General features: G+C 40.0%; 1 protein-coding gene across 5 annotated transcripts in view; it reads left to right on the plus strand.

The window, feature by feature from the left end:
* LOC306872692 (activating transcription factor 7-interacting protein 1-like) overlaps window positions 1-15,270 on the plus strand; it is a 42,176-nt gene that overhangs the window by 11,473 nt on the left and 15,433 nt on the right. Inside the window, exons 1-2 of one of the 5 annotated variants that reach the window (XM_079421433.1) lie at window positions 14,635-14,708; window positions 15,041-15,121. The exons of 3 other annotated variants lie outside the window; for them this stretch is intronic. In XM_079421433.1, the coding sequence (XP_079277559.1) occupies window positions 15,056-15,121 (66 nt within the window). In that variant the 5' untranslated portion in view covers window positions 14,635-14,708; window positions 15,041-15,055. Of the gene's footprint in view, window positions 1-14,634; window positions 14,709-15,040; window positions 15,122-15,270 lie in introns of those variants that run through there. One more of the 5 variants, XM_079421436.1, reaches the window with a different exon arrangement.

Raw genomic sequence — 15,270 nt, forward strand, 5'->3', positions numbered from 1 at the left:
ATGTGCGCGAACACCGCACTCTCGGGAGGAATGTGAGCGAACACCGCGCTCTCTGGAGCTTCGTGAGCAGGCACCGCTGCCTCGGGAGGAACGTGAGCGGTCAACGCCGCTCGTACCGACATCAGCGGGGGTTCCCGCACGCTGCGCATCAGCCCAGGACACTCCGGAAGCGGGCGCGAGGCACTGGGCGCGGCCGCCGACGCCTCAGCCGCCCCCCGGATCGCCGCCTCGGGAGAACTGTGAACGGGCTCCGCAGCTAACTCCACCCTGAAGGCTGAGCCGCTCACCTGCAGAGCCAGGTCGATGTAGTCCTCCAGCGACTCCTCGGGGTCCCAGTATGGCACCAGGGACTTGAAGGGCTCGGCCAGGCCTCCGTAAAAGAAGACCATGAGGCAGGTCTTATCCATAGCCGCCCGCCGAGCCACTCCAATGAAGTCCCTGGCATACTCCTCCATGCTCCGGTATCCTTGGCGGATGTTGAGCAACCTCCCTGCTGTACCCATGATTGCTGCTTGCGTTCTGTCACGGAACGCCTCGGGAACGGCGTGAAAAGACGGAGTCAGGGTCCAAGTGCAGGGAAGGTGCTCTTTAATTGAAACAAAAAGGCCAACACGGCACAAAAACTAAACAGAAACGGACTGGGATACAAAACGGCAACACAGTGCATGTATCCCAGATCCGAGCAGACACTAGAAACAAAACACATCAGATAACAAATATCATATAACGCAACCAGGCAGAGTGGTGGGAGAGGCGAGACTAAATAGTCTGTGGCAATGGGGAACAGCTGCGGGTGTCGTGAGTCTAATAATGATGCGGCAGGTGTGAGTGATGTGGCAGGTGTATTTGGTTATGGGAAATGAGTCCGGGAGGACGGGAGATGGCGGCCTCCTGTGGCGACAGGGAGAAGTGCCGGACCCGGACTCATGACACATAGCTTCCGCTAACGATGCCAGCGCAAAAAAATTGGCTAAACATATCGGCCAAAAAAAATCGGCATCATTTATCAGCCATCAGCTACCCTAATTTCTAAATATCGGCATCAGCCAAAGAAAAACCCATATCGGTCAACCTCTAATGATTAGCCGATTAATCGGTCTAATAAACGTTAGATAAATCGATTACCAAAATAATTGTTAGTTGCTGCCCTAATTTACACTAATGTCTGCTTTAGCACCCATTGTGGCAACACTGTAAATGCAATGCGTACTTGCGCAACAGAATTTTTGCTCCGCAACAACTTACAAAATGCAGTTGCATCTTAATTCAGTCTTTTATGATTATATTGGCGCTGTCTTTTTGTCCTTATTTTGGTGAGCTTCACGTTAAATTGCTGTCAGAATGAGGCTTTGGAATACAAGACCGAAAAGAAGAGGCAGCTGAATCTGTCAGGCTGTTTTCATTCTTAATTAGTGAGAAAGCTTTAAGCAACAACAGCCAGTAGTTCTTTAGAGGATGAAGAAGCAGGAAAAAAAACATCAGATTAGGTTGTGAGATGAACCAGCTTCAGTGTTTGAAAAACACTGTGCCTTGTCTTGAAGTGGTGGAACTTTGATGGTAGAACAGTATACATTTTTTAATTTGTATTTTTTTTTTAAAGAAACAAAAAGCCCACAAATGACCTTGACCTGAGGATAAAGAAATGTGCTAGATTAATTCAGTCTGTGGACTAAATTAGACAATCTTTGAGATCTACACACTGTGTGTTGTGTTTCTTCACTCTTAATTCACATACATACTGCAGTTGCTACTGTTGGCCTTGCTAGAAGCCGAGCTGGTGGCCATTTTGTGTTATTGCAGTGCAAAGCCTGAAATGGCAGAATGGGGGAGGGGCTCTTAAAGAGACTTTGCTAAAGTCTTGCTCTTAGCAGTAGCTGCAGTGTGCATGCTTCACTGCTGTTGTGCCGTGTTTGGTTCTAGTCATTCTATAGGAATTTTAAGCTCTAAATGAAATGTTCCATTTCATGCACCTGTTTTACAATTTTGTGGGTTTTCACAGTAATAGCATGTTATTGCTCAGAAAATGAGAAGAATTGATCATTGTAAAATTTGTCACATTTTATAATTATATTTTAATATGGTAGATCAGATAGTTAGTTAGTTCTTATATATTTTACCAGAAACCTTTAAACTCTGACCGATACACGAGGGCTTAGTGACAGCCAGTAACTGAACTACTCTAAACTGGTTTCAGCCAGTTTCTGCCAGTCATATCTGTGAGTAGCTGGCTGAGCATACAGTAGCGTTGAAAAATGATAGCTGCTTTCTTGAACATTGTTGATGATTTTTTTTTTTAGATTGTAAAGTATGTAACCATCAGTTCTCTCTGTTTTAATATCTTGGATTTTATTTTTGTTGTGGATTAGCTCCAGATGCTGCTTCTCCCCTGAAATTTAGAAAATGGTATATTCCACTTCCAGACATGTATGTTTCTTCTTAGTTGTCTTCGGTCTCAGTCAGGACTGGGGTGGGGGTTTGGTTGTTAGCAGCAGATTTATTTGCAGCTATGTCTCTAGGCAATTTTTATTATATGCAGTTTTAGAAATCTATATTGAATTCTAAGCTTTTAAGACTCAAAAATAAACAAAATGACATTTTGTGTATACAGATAATTTGCTATTCATTTAGCACATACTTTTATTGAGAGCAGCTTATATAAATAACCAAATAAAAAAAAACAGACTTAATCTATAATTTTAATTTATATTTAAAGAATAGTTTACAGATACAGCAATATTAAACGTATGAAGCTAAAGCTAGTGCATGGGGAATAGAGAGCAGTAGATATTAGTATTCTCCATAACCTAAAAAACATCAAAATTCTGGCACAGGGCCTCATAGTTGTTTCCTAATTTAGCAGCAGCTTTGATCTTGGAAGTGTATGCAATTTCTTTTTATACCCTGCTGGGGTCGACAATATAATTGGCCCGGTGGCCCGGACGTACTTTTAAAACCGTCAGGGCCACCAGATCGCTCCAACCACTAGCCCGGTGGGGCCAGTAAAAATAATGCCTCGATTAAAAAAAAAAAAGTCTAATTTCACATTAATTACCTGTGGTTCTGTGTTTTGATTTCTGTTAAATCGTCTCGGTAACCACCGCTAACACGTTACGTGATCCCGGCAGTCTGCACCGCCTTGCTCGCTCCCGCGGTTACGCGCGCAAACTGCACACTGCTGCTCAGCACCTACCTATAGCTACTATTAAGCTAGGCTACATGTTTCTGAAACCCCCATCACCCGGCCAAACGCCGGGTAAAAAAGAGAAGGCAAGGAAGAGAAAATCACCAGAGGAATTGAGGGAAAGCGAAAGGGAATACGAAAAGAAAAGGCAGAGAAAGTTTCAGCCCCAGTGGCGAGACCGCTGGAATTGGCTGGGCTTAGGGGTGGACGATAAAAATGTCTCCACGATCTGCTTTTGAAGAAATATCGTAGTATTGTGCTACAGCACACATTATGTCAAATACAGTTCTGGCGCCGCGGTCTCTATATACTGTACAACAGGACATACAGCAGTAGAGTTACTCTGACAGGACACTGCACTTATTCGCGATCGCAAAAGTACATTATTTGCACACAAGCCTTGCTGGTTAAATGTTTCATTCGCGCGCTGGTCTGACGTGCGCTCATACACCTGAAGCACGCGCGCTAAAAAGCCTGTCTAACAGCGCCTGATTACTCAACTAACTTATCTTTTGCGCTAATACTGTCAAAACACACAAGGTTTACATACAGACTCAGTTGGTTATCTCTAAAATGAAAGTAAATAGTTAAGAGAGAAATGGATGCCTGTATATTAGATGCGTGCAGCTCTTAAAGGGACAGGACACTAAACATGCTGTCGACTGTCATTAAAGGGATAGTTCACCCTAAAATTTAATTTCTGTCATCATTTACTCACTCACATGTTGTCCCAAACCTCTATTCATTTCTTGTGCTGAACCCAAAAGAAGATATTTTGAAGAATGAGGGTAACCAAACAGTTGCTGGTCCACATTGACTTTGATAGCAGGAAAGAACAATCCTATGGAAGTCACTGAGGACCAGCAGCTGATTGGTTTTCCACCTTCTTCAAAATAGCATTTATGTTCAGCAGAAGAAAGAAACTCATTCAGGTTTAAAACAACTTTTGAGTAAATGATGGTATAAAAATAAAACATTATGACAGAATTGACAGACAGATGACAGAATATTTATTTTGGGGGGAACTATTCATTTAACGTTAACAAAACAACAAAACACAAAGAGAAAAATCACTCACTATTCTTGACTGAAAAACTTTAATACAGTTGCTTTAGGAATCAGTCTATGTAGTGTTTTATTTTTATATTTGTTCATTCAATTTCATTGAATGCTCTGCTAAATACACCTATTGTACCTGAAAATAAAGCAGTTTTTTTTTATTGTATATTATGTGTATTTGTAATGTGTATCTTTGTTCTTATTTTTTAATAAGAAAGATAGAATGATGACAAAGAGTTTTATCTTCGCCCACTTTGGCCTAAATATCTGTCATGTCTTTTTTTGTTGTTTTTTGTTACCTTGAAAGGCTTTGTCTTTCTAGTTTGGCTGTAATGCTCAGACAACTTGTAAAACCAACATGACAAAGAATCGTGATAAAATCGTGAATCGTGATATTTCTAAAAAAAAATCGTGATATGATATTTTTCCCATATCGCCCACCCCTAGCTGGGCTACGATCAAGAAAAAAAGAGGTTTACTGTGAGATCTGCAGATCAAAGCCCACATATGCAGACAAGTAAGTTAGAGAAAAGTTAACGTGTATGAAACCTATGGTATGAACATAATATAATGAATTGCTGTGTGACTACGGAGAATGAATCCTATGCAATAGGTTTATTTGCACTTGTTTCATGTTTTTGCACAGTTTTGCTGCACTTTGCACTAAACCTACCTTAAAAAAAATAAATGTTATTCATGTTGTTCAAGCAAACTGTTCTTTTTCGCGATTATTGGGATCAATACCCGACGCGTTGACCTGGGCCAGTGAACTTCAAAAGACACTGGCCCGGAGGGCCAGTGGCAAATTTCCCTTATTGTCTACCCCTGCCCTGATGATGTACAACATTTTATTAATTGTTGCTCATCATAACTATGTTAAGTCCATGTTTTATTTAATTTTCAAGTGACAAATGCACTTGTTACAACTAACTTAAATAGCTGCTGCTATTTAACCTCAAATATAGAAATGATAAAATAACACCTTTTTAAATATTTATTTAATAAGCAATGTTTGGTCATGCAGTTCCATGTAAAATGAGGAGTGCATATGCATATTCCTCTGTCATCATTCAGTTTAGATTGCAAGCTCATAGCTAGGTAAAAAAATAAGTTCCTTTGTAGTGCTGTAGATTCAGCCGTGGTGCATTGTTGTTTCTAATTAGCAGAGCAGAAAACACTGTGGCTACCTGTGCCGGGTAAAATATGCATGTGAGCATTCATCCAGAAAGATAGCCAAAAATATCAAACCGCTGGATGCATTGCACGCTGGATGCATTGCATGTTGCATGGAGAATTGCTTTGCTAATGTATTAGCATTTGAGAAGGGCTTGATTTTTGACTCCTTTAGCATTTCCTTTAGAGTTAACAGAATGTGTTTATAGTCACAATATGATTTTCTAGCGTTCCAATGGCCTGGATGCTAATGGCGGAGATTTTAAATAGCTGTCATGTTCTTTCTTCCATTTAAATGAAGGTTTGTCACCACACCCCTTTTTAAATAATAGTACAATCCGTGCCTGTCCTTCCTACCATTTTGACTGTGCTCATTCTGCAGCAGTGGGGGAGGGGTGAGTGTTCTCACTTCCATGAGTTTTACCCTCACTAATATTTAAGTACTTCTGTTTCTCATCTTATACGTAATTTGTATGTTCGTACTTGGAAACACAACATTTTGTTTAAACATGTAGAGGTCTTGCAGGCTATTCTGATCAATGAGGACAGTTTGTGTCAGTCTGGTTTTGCAGGATACAGTAGGGGTCCCGAGGATATTGTTTATTGGTGTAGAAGGCAACGTTTTAAAGATGCCTCTGCAAACATGGTAGAGTCCAAGCTATGCTCCCCTCCCCCTTCCATGTACTCTTTGTGTGCTCCTTAAGGTAGACATGCTTGAGTTCTCTCACGACTAATCATGAGCTACGCTTGAGAACGGCTGCATTACTGACTCATTTCCACAGTTAATTGTGTTTTTAGATCAACAAATCTTTGTGTGTCTATATGTGCGCATATTCGTTAAAGGTGAGGGGCACTAATTAGAGAAGATGCTGATCACCTCAATGTTAATTGGCGGATATGTCGGACCTCTTGAGTAGGGATGGGTACAGAAACTCGGTATTAAATCGGTCTCGGGGCTAAATTATGAAAGACCGGAGTATCGATAAGCTCTGACGTTATTCGGTACTTCTGTCGGTATTGGAGAAATTAAGAAAACACACATACATTTATTGTTGCTCTCTCTCTCTCTCTCTCTCTCTCTATATATATATATATATATATATAATGTTGCCAGCTGTTTTTATGTGCAATAATATTCAAACATTTGTCTATGATGCATTTTTGCTATTCGCAATTCAGAAGCGAGATCGCGCTCACGCGGAGGAGCTTCAGCACACGCAACATGAAAGTCCTGTTTAATTATGATAGAAGAGAGAACGAACTATTCAAACATCTGCTCACACTTTAGGCCTGTGGCTGCTATATTAAGCTAAGTATTTTTTTTTTTCGATTTTGGCTTCCAAGGATCATAGCCGCATTTCTTCTAGCACAACTCGCTTCCCTTCATAGCGCGGATTTGTTCCTCCGAACCAAAACTTAACATCTGAATCAGCTCAATCGGTGATTGTTGTAAAATGCCGTCTTTACTGTTGCTACATTGCAGGACATATTTGATAGTAAAACGTTGAGAGTACAATCTGAACAAGTGACGCTGTTCCCCAGGCTGAAATGTGTGTGCGCGCGTGTGCCTGCGCGGCGGCGTGCTCCAAAACGGACAAGCAAAGTACACTTTGAGCTTCGGGCGCGTCGAAATAACACACAAAAATATGCCAGAAAATACACACAAAATGTGTCAAAATGGCCGGTTACGAGAGTCTTCACTTTTATGTGGAGAACATAAAAACAGCTGGGAGAAAATCCGATGCGTGTCAGTATATTGTCTTAAAGTATCAGACTGGAGCTTGAGCCATCAATGTTAATCAAAGAACAAAATGCAAAGAGAAAATCACCCACAGCTCTTAATCTGAACAACGTTATAGCTTTAATAAACATAAATCTATCAGTACATACAGTGAAAACTATGCAGTGCTCATTTACATCTGGTTACTTTTAGATTTATTTTGTAGTTATTACTTACCTGAACATTAATATTAGTAGACCTTCATGGAAAAATGAAAACACTGTTTATTTCATTTCGTTTGTGTGTTTTTATTGTATTTGTCAGTTTGTTTTACTTTGTTTCTTTGTTCATGTTGTTACTGTATCTTATCTTATGTATATAAAATACTAAAAATACCTGCACACTGGTGCATTTACAAATTGATGAAGTGCAGGCATTTTTAGTGTTTTATATACATAAGATAAGATACTGTAAGAATATGAACAAAGAAACAAAGTAAAACAAAAAGTACCGTTAAGAATACCGTTAAAGTACAGGATCGATAAGCAGTATCGGTAAGAGTAGTAATACCGTTAAAACCTTAACGATACCCATCCCTACTCTTGAGTAAGCGGACCCCAGATGGAAATAAGTAGTTGACACCTGTTTGGAACTAAGGCAGTTGCAACATCCAAGTTAGCAGTATCTCCCCCTCTCAGTCCTTATAATGGTATGATCCAAACTAGGGGTGTAACGATACACCAGTGGCACGGTTCGGTTAACGGTTTTGGAGCCCCGGTTCGGTTCGGTTCGGTTCGGTTTGCTGTGGGGGTAGGGTTCATGTCATCTTACCAGTAATGCTAATGGTGCGTTCACACCAGACGCGAATGAAGCGTTAAGCGCGAGTGATTTACATGTTAAGTCAATGCAAAGACGCGATTAGACATCCTGCGGTGCGATTCACGCGAATGAGGCGGCGCGAATGACGCGGAGCGAATTGAGCGTTTCGAGCGACTCGCGCAAGTTGAAAAATCTGAACTTTGGCGGATATTTCGCGCCGCGCCAACCAATCAGGAGCTTGCTCTAGTAGTGACATGATTAAGAGCGGAGGCAGAAATCAAAACAACAATAAAGGACATCTTATGTTTATCCACTACAGAGACATCAGAGCCAGCGGCAAATGTCAGAAGGACTAGCCGAGGTTATGCTCCTCTCTTCGGCATACATGAGCACGAGCGTCCGGAGCTCACGGCTCCGAAATCGGCGAAGCACATTTTCAAATAGGGGCTGTTTTTATAAATAAACCGCAGATTTGAGTTTTAAACAACTACATTCTCGGCTGAAATACACATGTCCAGTGTTTCCATAGCACATAAAGGTGATTTTATTTGCCAAATTCTATACATATGCTCTCTGTGGCAGTCATACCTGTGCGCCTGGCAGAAGCCCCGTCCATGATGCGAATTCGCGTCTGTTGTGCAGTGAATTTCACGCGCGAATGAAGCGAATTTCACGCGCGAATGAAGCGAGTAAACCCAAAATGTTCACGCGTCCAACTACGCGCGAATAGCGCGATTTATTCGCGCAAGTCGCGTCCGGTGTGAATGCACCATAAGAAACAATAGATTCACTTATCTCAATAATAACAATAACTTGACTTAACTTTTTCTTTATTAACTTTGGCTTCACATTTTTAGTGCAGTCAGCATACCGGAGTAAACAAAAATGAAATAAATACCTCCAATGTAGTCAGAATAAAACATTTCTCTCTTTAGTGCAGCCAGCTTAACAGAGTAAACTAAAATGAGATAACTCCAATGTAGGTAGTCAGAAATAAACATTTGTCTCTTTAGTGAAATCAGCTTACCTGAAGTAAACTAAAATGAAATAAATAAACTCCAATGTACTCTAGTCAAAAATAAACACTGGCTTGTCCACTCTAAGAAACATTTGGAAGTTCAATTAAGTTGTAAGTTCTTTTTCAAAAACACCATCATGCAGCACATTCTGACTGAAATGCGGTCGGCTCATTCGCGCGAATCGCGCCACAGGATGTCTAATCGCGTCTTTGCATTGACTTAACATGTAAATCACTCGCACTTAACGCTTCATTCGCGTCTGGTGTGAACGCACCACGAGATGTGTTTCCTGTCGTATAAGAGAGTTTTGTGAAACAGTTACGACAGATTGTGTGCGCTTTGTCTACGACACGAATTCCATTCCTGTACTCCACTGGAAAACCAAAGTGTTCCCACACAGGAGACTTAAATGTGTCCGGGGGGATCTGCAATTTCAGTACTATGTGAAGCAGCCATCCTGCATATACTGGCAACCGAGTGTGACGCTCACTCCCAAGTCACGTGACATGACATGCACTTGGAAAACAGTAACTTTAGAATATAATATTTAGAACAAAATTTAAAAAGCTCTTATTAGTCGTTACTAATACAATTTAATCAAAGAAAAATTTGTTTAAGTTAATAGTTAGTTAGAGATAAGTGCCATTAACCTCAACAATGGGAAGCAGAGGGCATTGGTGTACCGCGGTACGCCACGAGAGTTCCGCGATTCGTATCGTGGGTGGTGTATCGCGATCTTTCGGTTCGGTTTGTGATATCGTTACACCCCTAATCCAAACTCTCCCAGTAATTTTCCGTTGTCTGCTCTGCTGAGTAGCAAGAGGGTGGAGCTACACTGCAGTGTGACTGTGCTCTAGAACTAATTTCAGCTGGTTTGATATTTTGAGACAGTTCTCAGTTTCAATTCTGTTTCACAGCAGGTCACCTGTTAAGTAAATTTGGTAAGGAAAAAATAGAACCTGAATAAATGAATGAATTAAAGTTTTTATTTTCTTTGTAACACTTGTTTCTTTAATCTCCTGCGGTTAGGTTATTGCACATAGTACTACCCGTTTTTCAGTGCAAAGTATGCTAGTGTATTTATTGATAGAAATTAGTATAATTAAATAGTAGCACCCCTGTAAAATCCATGGTACAGCCCTAGCCCTGCCCCTCCCCCACATCTGCTCAGTTTTACTGCTAGGCTTTTGATAGCACGGAGGTTAGTCACGCTTGCAGATTTCTCCTCCAAGCAGAAGGTGGCCTGCATTTGAGAATAGCAGTGTAAGCTCCCAGCTCTCTGTCTTCCTGTCCATGTTTGTTTGTCTTCTTATTAGTTTTTCTTTGAAAGTATTTATATAACAATACAAAATAAATTAAATGGACTGAATGTAATATTAACGCAGTGAGTGGGGTGCTTGCGATTTACTTGGCATTAGCGTGAAAGTGTTAGCCATGTTTAGCTATGTTATGCTAGCATGTACTGAAAGCAGTAGATTGGTTTTTAATCAATTGATTATGGAAGATATGTTTCAGGTGTAAATCTTACTTCTGGAGACTTTCATTTCAGCAGCAGTTTGGTCCAACCCCCCCTCAGTACACCTGCTGGTAATTTAGAAGATCCTGAGGGCCTTGATTAGCTGCCTTGTGTGCTTGTTTAGAGGCCGAAATAAACTCTAGTTTACACAAAGGGTTGAGTGAAACTGAGTACCCCTGTGTTACAGCTTTTCTGTACTGAAAGCGGTAAAGCTGCACATCGCTTTAAAATTATATTATTGCTAACTATGGATCAATTAGCTGTAAACTCGGAACTAGTTTTTAGTAAAGTAACAATAAAAATAATACTTGCAATGATAACCACAGATATAAAATTTGATCTGGGTTATTTTTAAATAGTGAAAAAAATGACACATTGTTAGTGTTGTTTCGGCTGTATATAGTGAGGGGGAAAAAAAAGAGAGCAGACAAGAAAATTGAACCCAGCAAGGTTCAGATGATATTTTAATATTCATATTAATAAAGAAAATAATTTTATTTAGGACGGACATGGGAACAAGTGGCTGGAGTAGCTGTGTAGCACAGCATACATGAAAAAAAGAAGAAAAAAAGTGTTTTCGATAACCGAAGGCATCATGTGCTTCCACTGTAGACTGCTTTGTTAATTATAATGAGAGTGATTAAGTTTTAATTAACCGTGCCACTTGTAAGTGGTGTAGTCGGTGTGTTAGGATGTGGCTTTTTCAAATATTATAACAGTATTGTTGATGCTGTGTGACCAACAGAGCAGTTAATGTCCAGAGACATTGCTGCTACTCCATAACTGTCACTCGCTGAGCACAAGGTGTTGGATTGAAGAGACAACCCTTTAAAAGTGCTCCAATGCAGAAGGATGAAGCAAAGCCAGAAGACTTAAATATGATCTGAAGAAACCCAGGAGCAGCCCACACCTGACACGTCAATGGAAACAATGGAAACAATCCAGAAGACAAAAGACCACCTCTATCATGTCACGTCATTTGGTGGGATGGCAAGGCTTTAATGACTGAACATGCTGTGTTCTCTCTGTAGAACCATGATAAATCCAGTGCGACTGAAAATTTCAATTTAATTTTAAAAGCAAGAAATTCAGCACCTGTGTGGACAAACTGCTGGACATATCTTGACGCAGGGAACCAGAAAAGTCAGATGTGAAGAAACAAGCCAAACACTACATCAAGCAACCCTGAACCTGAGCCACTTTTTTAAATTTTTTAATTTCTTCCTGTGATTTGTGCATCTTCAGTTGTTTAGCTTGACAGCAGCCGAGCTGGTGGCCATGTTGTGTTATTGCAGTGCAGAGCTGCAAGTGTAAAATGGCCGAGCGGGGGAAGGGCTCATAAAGAGATCTCGCTGTTAGTCTGGCTCTGAGTGGTAGCTGCAGTGTGCACGGTTTACTGTTGTTGTGCCGTGTTTGGTTCCAGTCATTCTAGAAGGATTTGAAGCTGAAATTAAATGTTTTCATGGATTTCATGCACTTGTATGATAATTCTGTTTTTAAAAGTAGTAATACATTACACAACAAGGAGATTAGTTCAGTATAAAATTAAATCCGGTAGCTTGATCCTGTAGTTAGTTTGCGTTTGTTACCAGAAACCCTGTTTAGACCAACACATGAGAGAGATCTGTGACATACAACCCACGGCTAAGCCAGTCTGAACCAGTTTCAGCTAGTTTCTGCTGGTCGCGTCTGTGATTAGCTGGCTGTGCATACAGTAGCATTACAAGAGGAAAGCTGTTTTTTTTCTTAAAGAAAGTTGTTGGATTATTAGTTTTTAAAAAGAATTCAGGTTATGTTGTACCCATTTCACAAGCAACTCTCTCTAATACTACTTTGCATATGCATTTTATTTTTGGCATGGATTAGCTCCTCTTAATATTTGTGTTGCCCTGTAATTAAAAGAAAAATGGTATATTCCACTGGGTATCTGCATATTTTGCTTAGGTGTCTTCTTTCTCAGTCAGGATTGGGGGAGGATCTTAGCAAACTTGTTTTTTTATGTTAAATTGTAAAGCGTAATTACCTGGCTAATGTACAATTCTAGTGAGTGAGTGAGTGAATGAGCTGGCATCTGCTCCAGTAACATTTACTAATGAGAAGCCTTATTATTGTATGTCATGTGAAGTCTAAGTCAATTTCATTTTCTGTTAATTCTGAGTTGGACATGACTAAAATGACAGTGAGTCATAAAGTCAAATGTTAATTCATCGAGTGAATCATTAGACTGACTCAACCTGATAATTCAAGTTTGATATAAAAATGTTTGATTCACTACAACGAACCAGCACATTGTTCACAAATGACACTGCAATGTTTCCTACGCCGTCAGCGGGAACCTTGCAATAGAAAGATGTTTATTTGTGTTTGGCAGTTCTTGGTCTTTCTCATCACATTTGGTTCAGATTGTGAGCTCAAAACTCAGCTCAACTATATTTTGTCCTGCCGTAGTGCTGTAGATTCAGCAGCAGCAGCGTGCCTCTGATTAGCAGTGCAGAAAAATCTGTGGCTTCTTATGCAGGGTAAAATAAGCATGTGGGACTTCATCCAGGGAAATCAAAAAACACCAAGACTTTGGTTGCACTGTGTCCTAAACTTGTATGAAGAATAAAATGCTGAAATGAATAAGCATTTAGGCAGAAATTTACTTAGATTTTAAATGAATACCTTTTGCCTTTTGTAAATTCGTACTACTGAAATGGCTATAAAGGCTCAGAACTCACTCCTAAAGCAGGATTCATATTTTTGAAACCAATATGGTGACCAATCCGAATAGCAGTTCTGCCAGGTAGAGCTACGTAGGAATTGCCAAATTCCAAGTGGTTGAGATGAAGGTTGGCACTCAGCTATTTAAGCAGATATAATCTGTGAGTGCAGTCATACACTATAATTTAATTGTGATTGTATTTAAATTTAGGCCGTTTTAAAATGCTCTTCCTTGTATGCAAAGGATCATGAATTTTCACACTCCTCTGTTTAGAAATAGTATATTTCTTGCGTATTAATTTCTACAGTCCTGACTGCATGTTATGCAGCAGTGTTCTCTCACTTGCATGATTTTTATCTCCACTAAAATTTGACAGCTTTTTTTTTTTTTGGTTCTATACATCTTTATTTTTGTGCTCTTTTTTGACAATGCGTGATTTAATAGAAAGCCTGCAGTTGTTTTGTCTAGTGTGTCTTGGCTTGTTCTATCATGTTTAGGTCTTGAAGACTGTTCTGGTCAGTGAGGACAAGTTTGTTTCATGTTGTTTCTCAAAGATATAATGGCTAGGGTTTAGTAAATGTAATAATGTTGTTTTTCTAATATAGATTATAAAGTATTTGATAAAAAAGACAAACACAAACATGGTAGAGTCCAACCAATGTCCCCCCCCCCCCCTCCCCCATGTACTCTTTGTTTGCTCTTTGAGGTAAGGTGCCTAGACTGCTTGAGTCACAAGTAATCATGGGCTACGGTTGAGAACCGCTGCATTACAGGCTCATTTCCCAAACTATTTGTATTTTTTTTATGTAAAATAAAAAAAAATTACAGTAAATATTTTCGCTCCGAGTTGGCTCTGATTGGAACACCTGACACTGCTGATAGGCAGACATAAAAACCCTCTGATTAGTTGGACCTCAGATGGAAATGACCTGTAGTTAGTGTCTGTTTGGAACTCGGACAGTTGCAACGTCCAAGTTAGCAATGTTTCTCCCTCTCAGTCCTTACAATGGTATGGACCGTACTCTCCAGTAATTTTCCATTGTCTGCTCTGCCGTGTTACTTTGCACAAAGAGGGTGGAGCTTCTCTGCAGAGTGACTGTGCCCTAGAACTAATTTCAGCTAGTTTTGATGTTTCAGCTAGTGTTTAAACAGTTTTCCGTTTCAGCTGTTTCAAAACAAGTCAAAACATTTGTCCCAAGCTAATTTAGAAAAGAAAATCTAAAAGTAAACCCTGAATTAAAAAGAAAAGAGTTGCTAAGAGAAATCTATGATTCAGTCCTTAGTGTATGGACATAATACAGCTCATTTGTCAGTGTCAAACACTGTATAGTAGTGTATTTAATATTTATTAACATAAATAAAAGTAGCACCCCTGTAAAATCCATGGTACAGCCCTAGCCCTGCCCCTCCCCCACATCTGCTCAGTTTTACTGCTAGGCTTTTGATAGCACGGAGGCTAGTCACGCTTGCAGATTTCTCCTCCAAGCAGAAGGTGGCCTGCATTTGAGAAGAGCAGTGTAAGCTCCCAGCTCTCTGTCTTCCTGTCCTTTTGTTTCTTTTCATTAGAATCTTTGTGTGAATGTGTGGTTTGTTTTACTAGATTGCTCTAAATGTATGATTTATCGCAGTGAAACGTGTTTGCGATTTGTGTTTTCATTAGCGGAAAAGTGCTAGCATTTTTTTTTAAGAGAATGCATATTTGACTACATAACATGATATTGTTGATTATTTCTTAAGTGTATGCAAGTTGTTAACCAGTTTAATTGGGCATATGTGGTTCAGGGGTACTCAGTCCTGAGATTTTCCTTTAGGTCCATCCCTCTTTTAACACACCTGTGGTAATTTACAGGTGACCCTGAGGAGCATGATTAGCTGGTTCAGGTTCTTTTTTGGAACCAATCAGAATCTTCAAAATCAAATCTGCACAAAGGTAAATCTTCAGTAGGATTGAGCACCCTTGTGGTAGAGCTATCATACTTAGAGCCTTTTACATTTTTACATTTATTCATTTAGCTGACTCTTTTATCCAAAGCGACTTACAATTGCTATAGATGTCAGAGGTCGCACACCTCTGGAGCA

This window comes from Barbus barbus, assembly GCF_936440315.1.
Source record: "Barbus barbus genome assembly, chromosome: 7".
NCBI classification, from domain to species: domain Eukaryota; kingdom Metazoa; phylum Chordata; class Actinopteri; order Cypriniformes; family Cyprinidae; genus Barbus; species Barbus barbus.